The sequence below is a fragment of the Mustela putorius genome, unplaced genomic scaffold (assembly GCF_011764305.1).
Source record: "Mustela putorius furo isolate JIRA1106 unplaced genomic scaffold, ASM1176430v1.1 tig00000145_pilon_pilon_pilon, whole genome shotgun sequence".
In the NCBI taxonomy this organism is placed as follows: Eukaryota; Metazoa; Chordata; class Mammalia; order Carnivora; family Mustelidae; genus Mustela; species Mustela putorius.
Window position 1 is genome coordinate 5,882,998 of NW_025421294.1, and position 16,766 is coordinate 5,899,763.

The window sequence follows — 16,766 nt, forward strand, 5'->3', positions numbered from 1 at the left end:
AAGCTGAGTAGTATTCTATTATAGTACACACACACACACACACACACACCTCTTCTTTTTCCATTCATCCACTGATGAACATTTAGGTTGTTTCAATTTCTTGGTTATTATAAATAACGCAGCAATGAACAGAGGGGCGATATATCTTTTTGAGTCAGCATTTTTGTTTTCTTTGGATAAATACCTAGAAGAGGGATAGCTGGATCCTAGGGTAATCCTATTCTCTCTCTCTCTCTCTCTCTCTTTTTTTTAAAGAAATATCCGTACTATTTTCCATGGTGGCTGCATCAATTTACATTCTCATCAATTGGGTATGAGAGATCCCTTCTTTCCACATCCTCACCAACATTTGTTATTTCTTGTCTTTCTGGTACTAGCTCTTCTCACTGGTGGGAGGTGATACCTCATTGTGGTTTTGATTTGCATTTTCCTGATGATTAGTGATGTTGAACATCCTATGTGTCTGTTGGCCATCTGGATGTCTTCTTTGAAGAAATGTCTATTCAGATTGTCTGATCATTTTTATTTTTATTTATTTTTATTTTTTAAAGATTTTATTTATTTATTTGACAGACAGAGATCCTAAGTAGGCAGAGAGGCAGGCAAAGAGAGAGAGGAGGAAGCAGGCTCCCTGCTGAGCAGAGAGCCCGATGCGGGGCTCGATTCCAGGACCCTGGGATCATGACCCGAGCTGAAGGCAGCGGCTTAACCACTGAGCCACCCAGGCGCCCCTGTCTGATCATTTTTAAATTGGATTGTTTCTTTTACTTTGTTGTATGAGTTCTTTATGTATTTTGGATCCTAATCCTTTTATTGGATATATGATTTACAAAAATCTCCCATTCAGTAGATCATCTTTTTGTTTTGATGACCATTTCTGTCACTGTGCAAAAGATTTTCAATTTGATGTAATTCCATGTGTTTATTTTTGCTTCTGTTTCCCTTGCCTTTGGAATCAGATCCACAAAAATTACCACTGAGTCTCATGTTGAGGAGCTTACTGCCTATGTTTTCTTCTAGGAATTTTACGGTTTCAGTCTTACGTTCAGGTTTTTAATCCATTTTGAGTTAATTTTTGTGCATGGTGTAAGATAGTGGTCAAACTTTATTTTATTGCACGCAGCTGTCTAGTTTTTCCAGCTCCATTAAAAATATATATATATAGTTTTCCAGCTCCATATAAAAAAAAAATCTATTTATTTATTTATTTATTTATTTATTTATGAGAGTGAACGAGTGAGAAAGTGAGCATGAGGAGGAGCAGAGGGAGAAGCAGACTCCCTGCTGAGCAGCGAAGCCCTATGTGGGGCTTAATCCCAGGTCCCCCAGATCATGACCAGAGTTGAAAGCAGATGCTTAAAGGACTGAACCACCTAGGGGCCCCTTTTAAGCTTCATTTGTTGAAGAGAATGCCTTTTCTCCACTGTATGTTCTTGGCTCTTTTATCATAAAGTAATTGCCCATATATGTGTGGGCTTAATTCTGGGTTCTCCATTTTTCATCTCTGATATGATATTTAGGCTAATATGATACTGTTTTGATTACTGTGTTTTATAGCGTAGTTTGAAACCAGGGACTGTGATACCTTCACCTTTGTTCTTCTTTCTCAGCAGTGATTTGGCTACTGCAGATCTTTTGTGGTACCATGCAAATTTTAGAATTATTTGTTCTGGTTATGTAAAAACAAACAATTCACTGGAATGCTGATAAGGATCGAACTGAATCTGTAGATTGCTTTGGATAGTATGGACATTTTAACTCTGTTCTTGCAATCCGTGATCATGGAATATTTTTTCCATTTATTGGTATCTTCATTTTCTTTCATCAGTGTCTTACAGTTTTCAGTGTGTAGGTATTTCACCTTGGTTAAATTTATGCTTAGGTTTTCGACACAATTTAAATGGAATTATTTTCTTAATTTCTCTTTCTGATAATTTGTGATTAGTATATACAAATGCCATAGACTCCTGTGTGTTGATTTTGTATCCTGCCACTTAACTGAATTCATTTATTAGTTCTAACAGTTTTTTTGGAATCTTTTGAATTTTCTCTGTATGGTATCATGTCATCTGCCGATAGTGACAGTTTTGCTTCTTCCTTTATCACGCAGGATCTAAGGGTTAGAAGCCTGCTGTGGAGCACAGACCCCTCACTTCTTAGGAAAAAATTCTGTATTTTGAGACCCTGCCTCATTGTGGAACACAACACTTATGGTGGAGTCTTTTTTGGCAAGGTAGGGTCTTTGCCTCTCCTACCCATCTCAGTGCTGTCCTTTTTCTCCTTTGTTGTGGAGGCTCTGTTCATCCAATTTGTTGGTCTTTTTGTGAGGAGATTATTGTTGTATATTTGTTGGATCCATGGGAAGGAGTGAGTTCCATCTTCTTATGTCACCATCTTGAACCCAACTGCGCCCTCTCTTATTTTTATTTTTTTTTTTACCTTCTTACAAGGTCAAAAAGCTTAGATACAGCTGCTGTGCAAGGTGTCTGAAAGGGCAAATGTCTTTGCTGATGGATTATGCCCTAAATCATGGCACTCTGGCAGATAGTTCTTCCTGGGAATAGAGCAAAGCATTTTCTTCTTCATAAATTAAGATAAATCATGCCCTCACCATTTGTCTATAGCTGTATCAGACCATGCCAAACAGCTTTATTGTTTGAATTGTTAGATTTCCAAGCTTATACAAAATCCAAGTTTTATTAATAGCACATAATTACCACATGTTTTAATTTTCTATAAACACAGAAATTCAGTAATTAGCTTTAGAATTATATTACAATATGAAAGTAGAACCACAATGGCTGTAAATGCCATTGTGTGTTACATTTCTAAAAATAAAAAAATAAAATGTTCATTATCTTGTCAGTGATTCAGCTCCACACAAAGCACTCAGTGGAATTGCCCAGTATTCATTCAACTGCTTTGTGTCAGCTCTAGGGACATTAGTAGCAAAGGACATGATATCACTGTGAAGGCCAGTAAACAGGGGCCTCATCCTCCTGCCTCCCAGAATGGCATTTTTTGCATCTAGATGAGCCGTGGCACGTATTGTTATATTATTATTCCTTCCTTTTCCCAAGTGAAATTGAATCACTGTAGAATCTCTTCTTCTCTAGAAGGAAACTCCCTATCAGTGAGCTATTGTTTGTTAAGACAAATGCATTAACTGGCTTTGACCACTAAGGAGGCATTCAGCTATATTCTGGGAAAGCAAGAGAAGGGAGCTCTGTGAAAAGCTGTCAACTGGACAGAATGCTTAGCCCCTGACTGACAGCTCAGCAGGCCATTCCATACACCTGAAATGCAAGAGTCTACTGGTGACATCTTTGCATGATTTTGGATTCTTCTCCTTTAAACAAATGGAAATTTTGGTCCCTACCCAGTGGGTGAGATGTGATGGTATATAGATTCAACTTTCTCCCTTCCCAAGGAAGCACACTGTTTTCATTTCCATGGAGACACAGTGTGGTACAGTGGTATAAAAAGAGGCCTGGGAGCCTGTGACTACTGGAAATCCTGTTAGCATTCTGCTGCAGGGTTTGGACTCCTTACCTTCTTTTACCTCAATATTCTGAGATTTCTGAAATCTGAATCTGAAAGACAAAAGCTGAATCTGAAAGAGAAAAATCTCAACTTTTATAGCCCCTAAGAGTATTTGCTGGAAGAATACTGGCAGTCTATTTAAGGTAACTTCCCACTTACCTTTCAGTGTTCTCGATGTCTGTGGAAACCTGCCAGGAATGTTGCTGAATATCTACAGGGGATGATGAGGAGTCCTCTAGAGCAGGTGTTTCTGTGCTCTCCTCAATTTTGCAATCCAAACTCTTGGTTCCCCCGCCAGGCTCCTTTCCTATGTCAGGGGCAGTTGGAGGGGAGGATGTTGGTAAAAAGAAAAGGAAAAGAAATCATAAATTCAGATTCTGTAGCCAAGACACCATTGCAAGAGTCATCTGCTTTGAGTTATAGGCTCCATTAACCCTAATAACTTTCTGAATTCCAAATATAATACTAATTCAGTTTCTGAATAACATGAATATAGATATCTCTATCTCTAGCTATATAAATACATGTACTTGTGTGTGTGTGTATGTGTGTGTGTGTGTGTGTGTGTGCGTGTGTGTGTGTGTATAGCATGTTTCACAATATTCTGCAGAAGATAGTTTGAGGTCAGTGCAACAAGATCAAGGCAAAATAAGGGTTCAGTCTTTGATGGAATATGGGGCCTCTATAATCCATTCTTAGTGAGGTAGATCAGGTCACCTTGGGAGGGGGGGTTTCAGCCTGTGAAATCAAATTGATTTTTGGTTCTTGGATTCAAGGGCAACTAAGATGGCCAGGAACAGATGATAGCCCTCAGGAAGAATGGGAGCTCTGGCCCTTTTCTCTGATTCTGACCTTGGCTGTCTTGGATTCATATCTCTTAATCAAATATACATTTTGGGACCCAGTATGTAGAAAGTAGTACTATTTTAGTATGTGGGAAACAGGAAAGATTATGGACTTGACTTCCATTTCCTTGTCTTTCCAACTGCTTCTAGTTTATGCTTCTGTGAGGGTATTGACCATAATGTGCCATCAACTAAAGTGCCATGGAGTTACTGGGTAGCCGTCCATGGCAATGCACGGCCAATCCACTAGGACTGTATGTAGCATGCCTAATCTCAAGTGAAAAAATCAGTACTTTCTAGAGACAAATCTCCAAATTGGTTCAGTAATAAATTCATATGATGTCAAATGGGAGTTATAGTCCATGGCCCAAATAGCCTCTGTTAACATCTTTGATTCAGCCATGAACTTTGTCTTCTGCAGGGTTGTGTCCTGAAATCATGGGAATGACTGATCGTGAAGTCAGAGAACTGAATTTTGTCAGTTGTTCATTCACTCTTTCATTCATTTATTGACTTACAAATACTTCCCGAGTGTTAGCCAAGTATCAGGTACTGGGATTGGTGCTGGATTGTTTCTTTTACCCTTTTATGCTGTGTTATTCGTAGTGTATAGCTGCAGCTGGAGACAAGTTGTTAAGAATTTGTTATAGTCCATATCATTGAATATCCATGAGATAGCAGCTACACCAGGTTACCGCTCAGCTGTTTACCTATTCCTGATGTGTGTTTTGCATGGTTAAAAAAAAAACAACATAGGGGTGCCTGGGTGGCTCAGCTGGTCAAGCTGTCTGCCTGTGGCTGAGGTCAGGACTTCAGAGTCCTGGGATAGAGACCTGCGTCGAGCTCCCTGCCCAGTGGAGAATGAGCTGCTCCCTTCTCCCTCTGCTTCTCCCAGCCACTTAGGCTCTCTCTCCTCCCTCAAATAAATAAAATCTTAAAAAAAAAAAACCCCAATATAAACAAAACAATAAAACAAACACACTTGTGAACAGAATGGTAAAATGTAATAGGAAGATTTTCCCTTGGATTCCTGGCTGAAGGAGACTAGCAGAAAATCTCATCCCAGGGCGCCTGGGTGGCTCAGTGGTTTAAGCCTCTGCCTTCGGCTCAGGTCATGGTCTCAGGGTCCTGGGATCAAGTCCCACGTGGCGTGGAGCCCCGTGTCAGGCTCTCTGCTCAGCAGGGAACCTGCTTCCCCCCTCTCTCTCTGCCTGCCCCTTTGCCTGCTTGTGATCTCTCTCTGTCAAATAAATAAATAAAATCTTAAAAAAAAAACAAACAAACCTCATTCCTGACAATTCTAACCTATATGGCAGCAACACCAGGAAACAGAGACAAGCCATTAAGTGGTAATTAACTGTTCACCATTCATCAACCTATAGTTGAAATGGACCTTGGAATATTCAGCCAAAGCTCAAACACAAGTTTGCTGATGAGAACTTTTGATCCTTTTGTGTGTACTTTATGCTCATTGATCCTGAGTGATGGAACGCTTTTCCAATTTTATGGTATGCTGTTGGGGTGAAATTTATTTAAGCACGTAATTTAGCATATTATCATTTCACAGTTGGAGGCCACTGACCTCTTAAAAGCAATTGCATTGCGCTTCCTGGGAGAGTGCAACAAATTCAGTCCATCTGCCACCCCCTGCCGGGCAGGGTTGGCCTTAGGAAGCAGTTCTGCAGGGGTGGCTGCAATCTGAGAGAGAAGCAAAAGCAGGGGAGGGGGTGTCCCTAAAGTTCTGAAGGATTGGGCCATCTGAAAGCACACATGGCTGCTGTGGTCCTTCTGTGGAGCAGAAATGCCTTGGGGAACACAGCATGGTTTGGGCAGCAAAGGGAGAGGAAGAAGACACACACACAGACCCAGTCCTCCGCGTATCCGCTTTGCTTGGCTTGGGGCCACCATAGCCCCTGTCCTGTGGTCAAAGCTTTCATTCAAATGAGGACAGGAGAGGACACAAGGTAGTGTGGTGCTCTTTCTCGGAGCCCTCTCTTTATCTCATTCATATATATATACACACATACACACACACATACACACAGAGATGATACATTTTTACATTAAAAAGGCGCAAATAGAATCCTTTCCACAAGCAGTGTGTTTACACTTACTGCCCGTAATGCTTCTACTACTTCTATAAGACAAAGATCATTCTGTAACCTTTTCAAAGTAAAATAACGGTTCATATATTCCTGAAACACACCCGTGACACACCTGTGAGCTTGTAATGCCAAGTCATCTCCTCTTTCTCCTCCTTTTTCAGGAACTAGTTCTAACTCTGCTAATGTAGATGAACAAAAATAAAAACCTTGGATGTTGGACTTGCAGTTTAGTGCTTTCTAGCAGCTCACACAATCTCTGCAGAATTTTGATCATATGGTATCTTCTCTGGCTGAAACATCTTGAAAAGATAGAAGGGATCAGTATGAATTTAAGGGGTTTTCAATTCCATAGTATTTGTGGGGTCACGTTCACTCTGCTTGTAAGTAATAACTGCTGTCATGTACTCAGAGCACTGACTTTCTGGAGGGCATCGCTTCCCAGTATGGAGTCTGTTTATCGCCTTCATGGTACTTATCTCTTTTAGAAATTATCTTGCTTATGTATTGGTTAACAAATTAAATACATTTTTATTATATTTATTTATTTTTTAATAGTTTATTTATTTAAGAGCGAGAGCGAGTGCCTGCACAAGCAGGGGGAGTGGCAGAGGGAGAAGGAGATGCAGGCTCCCCACCGAGTAGGAAGCCCAATGCAGGGCTCTATCCCAGGCCCCAGGGAGCGTGACCTGAGCCAAAGGCAGATGCTCAACCCACTGAGCCACCCAGGCACCCCGATACCTTTTTAATAGTACATAAATTTGAATATGCTTTTTTCTTGTAACTCTTTCATATCTCAAATGCTGTGTATTCATGGCTCCTGATTTCTTTGTATACCATCTCCTGGGTTCCACATCTTTAGCTTTCTTGGATTCAGTTTTCATTTTGTTGCAGCATATCCTTGACTGATGGTTTCAGAGCCTATCTGGAATGTAAAATTTTTACTCTTTAAGTAACTGAAAATACTTTTTTCTTCTATCTCTCTCTTCCCCTCTCTCTCTTTGTGCTCACACTTAAAGTTTAATTGGCTGGATGTAGAAATCTATCTTAAAAGTAAATTTCTCTCAAAGCTTATCTTATCATACCTTATCTCTTGTCCATTTCCACAGTGATTTGTATGGAGCCTGTTTATGGCTCTCTGAAAAATTTGTAGGGTATTATCTTTAAATTTTTTGATTTATGAGACAGTTCCTAAATTTGTGTAAGTGTAGCTTCTTTTTCTGTTCATCTTTGTTGGCATTTGATTGGCATTTGCAACCTTCCCCTTTTTTGTTCTGGAAATTCGCAAACCACCTGCAACCTTGCAATAACACAACGGACACCTAGATATTCTGGTGTCACCAACTGTTAACATTTAGCTGTATTTTATTTCTTTTGAATTTAATTTAATAATTTAATTTCTCTATATGTACGATATGTATATAGGTCTCATATATATAGATTATATGGATTATATGTAATTTCTATATTTAAAACTATAAATAAATATCATTTTTATGACCCATTTAAGAGTAAGTTGCAGACATTAATAACACTTTATTCTAAATACTTCAGCATGCATCTCCTAAAGAACAAGTATGTTTTCGTCCATAAGCTCAAAACAATAATTGCACCAAAAAAAAATTTAACTCGGATTAAATATCCAATACAATTTGATACAATACTATTAATTAATTTGTGGACTATATTTGCATTTCCCCAGTTGTTTCAATAATGTTTTTTCTAGCTTTTTCTTAATCAAAGGCTCCAGTTAAGGACTGTGCCTTCTATTTGGTCGTTGTTTTTCTTTCTTCTCCTGTTGTGTAGAAGAGCACCCTAGTCTTTTTGTCTCTCATGTCATTAATATTTTTGAATGAAGAGTTCAGGCTGGTTGTTTTATAGAGAGCCTTTCAGTTTGGATTTGTCTTCTTGTTTCTGCATGTCTAGGTTCAGAGTAAACATTTTTTGGCAAGTATATGACAGAAGTGATACTGTATCCTTCTTAGAGCAGTGCATCTGAAAGCTCATGAGTCACTTTGTCCCGCTGTTGTTAAGTATTATTGATTGCTTGGTTTCTGCCCAAAGCTTTCATTCCAGTGGGAAAAAGGGACCTACCATTATAGATGTACCCTATTCCCTTAGTGATTACTAAGTACTCTATGGAGTGATTCATTGAGAAGTTACAGCATTTTCAGTTTAAGTAGTTTTTCTGTTTTTCTTGATTATCTCCTTCTCTATTCTCTCCATTCTTTCAGAATTCCTCTTTCTTACTGGAGTCTCTGGAACCATCCTATATGTTTCTTGTCTTTCTTTCTTTCTATTTTTTTCTTTAAAGATTTTATTATTTGTTTATTTGCTAGAGAGAGAGAGAAAGAGATGGAGAGCAAAAGCAGGGGGAGTGGCAGGCAGAGGGAGAAGCAGGCTCCCTGCCGAGCAAGGAGCCCAATGTGGGACTCATCCCAGGACCCTAGGATCATTACCCTAGCTGTCGACAGACACCCAGTGACTGAGCCATCCAGGTATCCCCCATCTGATATCTTTCTTTCTTTCTTTTTTTAAAGATTTTATTTATTTATTTATTTGACAGAGAGAGAGAGAGATCACAAGTAGGCAGAGGGGGAAACAGGCTCCCTGCCAAGCAGAGAGCCCGATGCAGGGCTGGATCCCAGGACCCTGAGATCATGACCTGAGCCGAAGGCAGCGGCTTAATCCACTGAGCCACCCAGGCACCCCTGATATGTTTCTTAACTATCACCCACACTCCACATTTATTTTGGGGGCTGAATTCTGGGAGAATACCTTGACTTGATCTTATAGTTCACTATTTTAGGGTCTCAGTATATTCATTATAATAATTGTTAAGAACTGCGAAGGGTCTGAGGTTTTACTCTATCTGTGAGTTAGCCTGCCACAGTTTCATGGATCCTGGAAGAGGACTTGAGACGTCTAAGTCAGATACAAAAACAGATTGTTACTTACAGAACAGCAGTGGCCAGACTATAAGCATTTGTGTTGGTTTCTTGAGTCCTAATTCCCACAGGGAGACACAGAAAGGGCCAGATCACAACCTGTGGAACACAAGGCTATGTGACAGGAGAGGAACCCTGAGCTTAGGGATCCTGCCTTTAAAAGCATGTCTGCTCTTTGCCCCAGAGGGAAACATTTTCATTATTCTTGAATAGTCAGTATGGCCTGCCATGGGGAGAAACACTATGTCTATTTTCCAAGGCATTTACTAAGTAAATATCCTTGAAAAGATAGTATGAAACAAAGGGCAATCAGTGCCTCACTGTATAAGATGTACAGAAATGCAAGAGACTGGAGAGTTGTCTCCCAACACCAATTAACCTGTCTATTTAGTTTTTATTTGATTGATAATATTTTTATCCCCAACAAATCTGGCTGCTTCCTTTTCGTTATAGACTATTATTGTTCTATGGATATGGTAGACTCATAAATCTCTGAGAATATCGACTACATATATGTTAAATTCTTCATCTGTTCCCACTTTATGATTTTTAAATTTGTCATCCCGGGATGTGTATCCAGGTTTATCTGTGAGGATCTCTGTTTGCCGGTCACTCTGATTATAGGGAGCTCCTTCCTGTTATTGTGGAGAAGGAACAGGATGTATGGCTGCAAAACGTGTGTTTCAGGCTTGTCTTCTGGGTGTTTCTCATCTCCAGTGTAAGTTACCTGGGCACCTGCCTATTTTTTGGGCCCCCTGTCTATTCAGAGTTTTCTGTTTAAAACTTACTACTGCGAGATATACTAAGCAGTTTAGCCTGGGAAAAACGTGAGTAATGTGCTCACTTTCTTCTTCTTCTTCTACAGCTGTCTTTATGGAGGCACAGAGTTATTTCACACTCGGCTCTGCTTTGGTGCCCCTTCTGGACAATCACACCAGATAGACCAGATGTCCTCCTGGGGCGAGCAGTGATGGTCTCTGTTGGTCACTGTGGGGAAGCCCAGCCTTTTTTTTTTTTTTTTTTTTAAGCCAGCTTGCTTTGAATGCAATTTCAAACCTTGATTTCCCTGACAGCAGTTCCAGAAATCCTTCCTGTGATTTGCATTTGTTGATTCCAGCTTCAAAGTATTTCTGGAATTGATTTTATTTTTGCAGTCCTTTTCTTCTGCCTGAATTTCTTTTGTTTCTCTTTGAGTGTCTTATCAGCTATGGTTTCTCCTGTTCGTTTATATCCACCAATCCGTTCCCAAGAGCTTTGTTAGATTTGCGAAATTCTCCAAAATTTCTGGTTTGTAGAGAGCATCCTACCTTGTTTCTCAGGGGCATAGAAGACTGTGCTGTGTTTGCGGATCTCTGTTTTCTTTTCCTCTTACAATTAGGAGGGGCCACGGGACCGAACTATGGCCCGTGGATCGTCAGTAGGAGTGATGTAGGCCTCTTCCAAACTGGATCCTGAAAATCCTCCCATGTGACTCCCCTTGCTTTCTTTTCTCTTCCCGACCTTTCAGTGGATGTGTATAATGGAAAGAGCAACACTGCTCACCCACCCCAGCTCTGGCATTGGACTATGATGTGGATAAATAATGAACTTGTATTGTTCTCTTCTGCCAAGATTTGCTGTTGTTTCCTGCCGTAGTGACTCTACCCTGACAAATCTAAGAACTAAGATGGATTTTTTTTTTCATTATATCTTCTTCTGTTATTTCAATGATTTTTTTTGGTACTATAAGGGGAAATACAGGTATGAGTTCAGTCTCACGTCTCTGGACAAGCTTTTCCACCAATTACATTCCTCTTTTGATGACAGATGCAAAATAAAAGCAGTCCATTCTTTCATTCAGTAGTTATTAATTGAAACTTCAGCCTGCTCTAGGCACTATGCTAAATTCTGGCGATATAGAGGTGAACACACTCAAGGACGTCAAATCTAGAGAGGACAATAGATAAGAAACCACACAACTACCCCTCAGTGTAAAAGGTGCTAAAGGTTGTGCCATGGAAATGCTTGGGGGCCATGTTGGGGCTGTATCAGCCCAGGGTTGCAGGGCCAACGAAAGCTTCCTATAGGAAGTCCATCTCTGTTCTGACCCAGAAACTAGGCCAGATGAAAGGGATGAATGTGAAATGGGTAGTATGTCCCAGGTAAAAGGAGCAACTGAAAAGAAGGTGCAAGTTCAGGTACCTATAAGTAGTTCATGATGCCTGGAGAGTGGCATGGCAAGGTATGGGGGGCAGGTGAGGTGGGGGTTGCTAGTGAAAGAGGAGGCTGGAAACATTAAGGTCAATGCATGCATGTTCTTCTGAACAGCATCAACGAGGCAGCAGAAGAGCGCTCCTCAACCCCGGCCAGTGGCCACCTGGAGTTCTTTACCCCTCACTTCCCGGCTTTGACCAGGTGTCCTCAGAGTGGGTATCTGTTCTCTGACATCAGGTGGGCTCTCTGCCCTGCTCTCAGGAAAGGGACCAACCAGCTTACAAATGGTAACTTCAAGTCAATGTTTTACTTTTCCCAAGAGAGTAAATATGCATTTAAAATCATTTCTGATTATGCAGTGAAAAACCCTGGCCCCTGAAAAATCAATTTCAGGCCTCAGTGAACAGATATTTGCTCAAGGAGGGGACAGGGGTAGGGGAGAGAGTCTGTAGAGTACCTTGAAATCATACTAAGCTGGCTTTATCACTGTTAAGAACTAGGACATCAAAAAGTTGGCCACTTTCCTCAGGGCCTTTCAGGGCTTTTTGCCTTTAGCTCCTTTGGGATTTCCATGTATTTTTAGCTTGTTTATGGATAATATAATAGGCATGTTTGAGGAAAAGTTAAGGGAAACCACCCATGAAGCACATACCAGTTTGGAAAGCTGGTTATTCTTATATTCGTGAGAAATGGTCAGTTGTTTGGGAGAAATAAAAAACACATCTGATTGTGGGGCAGCCTCAAGAGTTCCACTGAGCTCCCTCCATGTCAGAAGTCCTCAGCACTGGCGCTGGCAGATGGGGCTGGGGTCCTTTATTTACAGATGTAGGGGGTTCTTTATCATACTTGACTTTGACTTTCATTCTCTTGATTTCTTATTTCTTCCACCCTTTTCCTTCTCCCTCTGTATTTTTCTCGGTTCCTTTTCCCTTTCTCCCTTCCATTCCTTCTTGCTCTCCTGCCCATCTGCAGTCCACCAGTGACACTGGGAAGCGCTGCTCTCGACAGGGTCTCTTTGGAGGCCCTGAGTTTGACCTCTGGTGTCTAGCAATGTCAATATTATCCAATTGCATACATTTCCCCAGGAATCAAAACAAAACAAACCAATCTTCTCTGAGCTAATATTATACTACTGCACTATCATTTCCTTGATGATGGGGGCAAATTTCCCATGTTCTTTGTACTCCTGACACGTTATCTGCTATGCTCAGGGAAAGCTTTCACACGGGTTTCATCCCGACTGTGAGCGAGATGAACACGGTCTACATGAGAAGCATGTATGGAACCTTATCTAGATAGTTCTTCTCACTTTCAAGGATTTCTAGAACTGGGAGGTGCACTGTGAAAAAACATGGAGGAAATGGAGGCTATTTGTGAGGTAATCCACCTTTACACCCATGTTTCTAAAAAGCATGTAATTTGCATAGAAAAAAGTTACACTAATTCAGTTAGTTGTTCACCTGTACTAAAAAGTAGTTTCAAAGGCTTTTCTACACTGTGCTAGGAAGATATGCACAGTGCCATAAGACTTATAGTGGAAAATAAAAATGTTCTCATCAACAGAGCCCCATTCTTACCCATACACCGGAAAGTAAACATTTTTCAATTCAGAAGAGATACAGGACTCTTCTCCTTCCCCCATAGTCCTCTGTACTCCTGACCATCCCTTCTAGGCTAGCTCCCTAGTCACTTTGTATGATATCACACATTCTGTTTTAATTGCGACATTACTGACACTGCACTTATTAGTATTGGGGATTTTTAGAACATTTAAATTTTTTTCTTTTCTCTTTCTTTTTCTTCCTTCCTTCCTTCCTTTCTCCCCCCCCCCCTTTTTTAAACTGTTTCTCTGCACTAGATTATATACTCCGCAATAATAGAGATCTCTTCAGCCTTGGTTGTAAAAGACCCTTAGCACCTATAACAGAGCCTTAGATACGACAGAGTCTCATTAAATTTTTGTTCAAAGAATGAATGTATGTTTTCACTCAGAATTTGAATCATAGTCTGCTTTAAGATTCATTCTGCTTCATTTCTTCTAACCTGCTGCACTATTTTAGTATCAATTGCCTCATTACTTTGGAAAATAAAGTCTTCATTTGTGGCAGATTCTGTTTGTGGCAGTATTCTATTTCTGTTTTTATGTTGCTTGTTTCCGTTACTTGTGTGGGTCATTTCCTTTACATTTCTTTTTTTTTTTTTTAAGATTTTATTTATTTATTTGACAAAGAGAGAGGGAGAGAGATCACAAGTAGGCAGAGAGGCAGGCAGAGAAAGGGGGAAGCAGAGAGCCCAATGTGGGACTTGATCCCTGGACCCTGAGACCATGACCCCAGCCGCAGGCAGAGGCTCTCAACCCACTGAGCCACCCAGGCGCCCCTACCTTTACATTTCTTAATAGGAGACTTGAATACTTCGGAGTCTTTACTGCTCATATTCTCTTCTTTGTCTTGAGTGCATCCTGTATTTTGCTGGATAGCAGTTTGTTAATTTTTCATTACAGTATCTTGAGCTCTCAGCTTCCACTAGATTTTGAATTAAGATTTTTCAACTTTTAACATTCCGCTGTCCTTTCCCTTGGTGATTACATTATAGCCTCCAAGGACCTGGAGGCAATTTTGCTGTAAGCTGGGGCTGAGAGGTGGAGTGGAGTCAAAGAGGGCCACTGACAGAGCAAGGTGAGACAAAAACACAGATGGAAAGCTCAAGTTCATGCGTGGGGGGTGGGGCACAGGAGTGTTCTATTGTATGTATTCCTTTGAGAATGGCCATGTTGCCAAAATGGATCGAATGGGGGAAGAATGTGAGAGAGAGGAAAGCCATGGTCAGAATAGCAGGATCACTGAGTTCCTTTAGAAATGTGGCTCTACTTTCTGCCAACAGAGTGAATGAGACCTGCAATCTCATTTCCTCGGGAGGCAGGCGGCAGGCGCTGATGGTCAATGCGATACATGGGCTCACTTATGGGAAAAGATTGCCTACCTAACTAAGTGTGAAGAAGGGAGAGCAACTGTTTTGCACTATAAACATAGAAATTACACTCTGTCAAGCAGTGGTCCAATCCACAACTTTAAATGTTAGAATATGAAACTACAAAATGACTAAAATTATTCCCATCTGTCATCTTCTCGAAACAAACAATTCTTCAGAACCACACGCTACGTGGTACAACCCAGTGCCTTTATTAAATCTGGATTTTTACCTCCCATTACTGTAATTGCCTTTAATTTTGTTGGCCATGAAAAAAAGAAAAGCATTCTATTGCTGTTTTTCTTCTCTTTCTCCTCCTCCACCTCTACCTCCTCCTCCTTCTCCTTCTTTTTGGCAGTAGCGTGATCTTGTAAATTACAAAAAAGATTTCCAAGTAGACTGTACCAATGAGACTTAATGAGACAGCGAAAATGCGGAAGCATGGTGCATGGAAAGAGCATGAAGTTCCACTGAAGATACTGTTAAGGACTCAGCATACTCCTAATTGGCTTAATTGGGAGAGGAAAACAATCATCGGTACTAAATTCAAGCTCACTGAAGGAGCTTCAAAATGATCTGAGCCTTATTTTTCCCAGAAAGAAACCATACTCTTTGCCCTTGCAGTAACTGCGTGTGCCCTTTTTCTCCAAAGGGTAAGCTCATGCCTACCCAGGGGTGAAACTAAATGTGATACACAGTACGTGCGGGACTTTGGTGCTAGCCATGAGGGGAGGAGAATGAAAATAAATTAAAAGTCCACATAACTGTGAAACACTGGCTTCAGTATCAAATCTCAACAACAACAAAGATTGGCCAGACTGGATGATTGGATTACAAGTCCTTCCCTCTCCCTGGTGGAAACACAATAGTGAAGGAGAAGGGGGTGGCCAGCTGGTGACACTCACACAGAGCAAGAAGAAATTAGCTAACCTAAGAGTCAGCCAAATGCTTCTTTTTTTTTTTTTTTTTTTTTTTTTTAATCATTCATTAGGGAAAGCATAACAGAAGGAAATTCTAAGCAGAAAGAGATTTCAAGTGTCACAGACTACAGTGGGAGTCACTGTTACTGAGACTCGGAGGACTACTGACTTCCTGAAAGAAGGGACTTAGTGAGATCTAGACAGGCCACACCAGAGATACCACTATGTTTGGAAAAAGATTACATTATCTGGCATCTTAAGTCTTGGGAGACAGACGTGTGTATATCTGGTGGAAGGGGCTGGTTTCTTGATCCGTGCTTCCCCCTGCCACCTCTACCACCGTTCCTGAGGTTGGAAATCACCCACACTTCAGGTTCCACTCCATTGCTCATTTAAAAGCTTTGTGGATGGAGCGCCTGGGTGGCTCAGTGGGTTAAGCCGCTGCCTTCGGCTCAGGTCATGATCTCAGGGTCCTAGGATCGAGTCCCGCATCAGGCTCTCTGCTCAGCAGGGAGTCTGCTTCCCTCTCTTTCTCTCTGCCTGCCTCTCCATCTACTTGTGATTTCTCTCTGTCAAATAGATAAATAAAATCTAAATAAAATCTTAAAAAAAAAATGTTAAAAAAAAAAAAAAAAAGCTTTGTGGAGTGCCGGGGTGGCTCCGTCAGCGTCTGCCTTCGATTCAGGTCATGATCCTGGGGTCCTGGGGTAGAGCCCTGCATCAGGCTCTCTGCTCAGCAGTGAGTCTGCTTCTCCCACTCCCTTTGCCTCACCTCCCCACTTGTGCTCTCTGTCTCTGAAAGGAATAAATAAAACCTTAAATAAAAAAAATTAAGGCTTTATATATTTTTCCATAATCACACATCCTAAGTCCATTTCTTAGTAAGTTACTCTGGTAGAGCCTTCCTCCTCATCCCTTCCCCATTTCTTGTTCTCATGCAGTCAAAAGGCTTAGACTTTGCTCATTCCCCAGTGTCTACTGTTACGTGTGGTACTATGTTTATAGGACAAGATGCATGTTACATCTCTTGACTTGTGCTGTGGTCTATGAATATATTTACTCCTTTTTCTTTTTTTCTGTTTGACAGACAGAGATCACAAGTAGGCAGAGAGGCAGGCAGAGAGAAGGCGAAGCAGGCTCCCTGCTGAGCAGAAAGCCTGATGTGGGGCTTGATCCCAGGACCCTGAGACCATGACCTGAGCCGAAGGCAGAGGCTTAGCCCTCTGAGCTACCCAGGTGCCCCTC

At 41.0% G+C, this 16,766-nt stretch overlaps 1 protein-coding gene across 2 annotated transcripts in view; it reads right to left on the reverse strand.

The window, feature by feature from the left end:
- The window catches only part of LOC101671161 (regulator of G protein signaling 7 binding protein), a 100,129-nt gene that overhangs the window by 19,524 nt on the left and 63,839 nt on the right, over positions 1-16,766 (reverse strand). For both annotated transcript variants that reach the window (XM_004764559.2, XM_004764558.3), the window contains exon 4: positions 3,703-3,850. In XM_004764559.2, the coding sequence (XP_004764616.1) occupies positions 3,703-3,850 (148 nt within the window). The remainder of the gene's footprint in view (positions 1-3,702; positions 3,851-16,766) is intronic.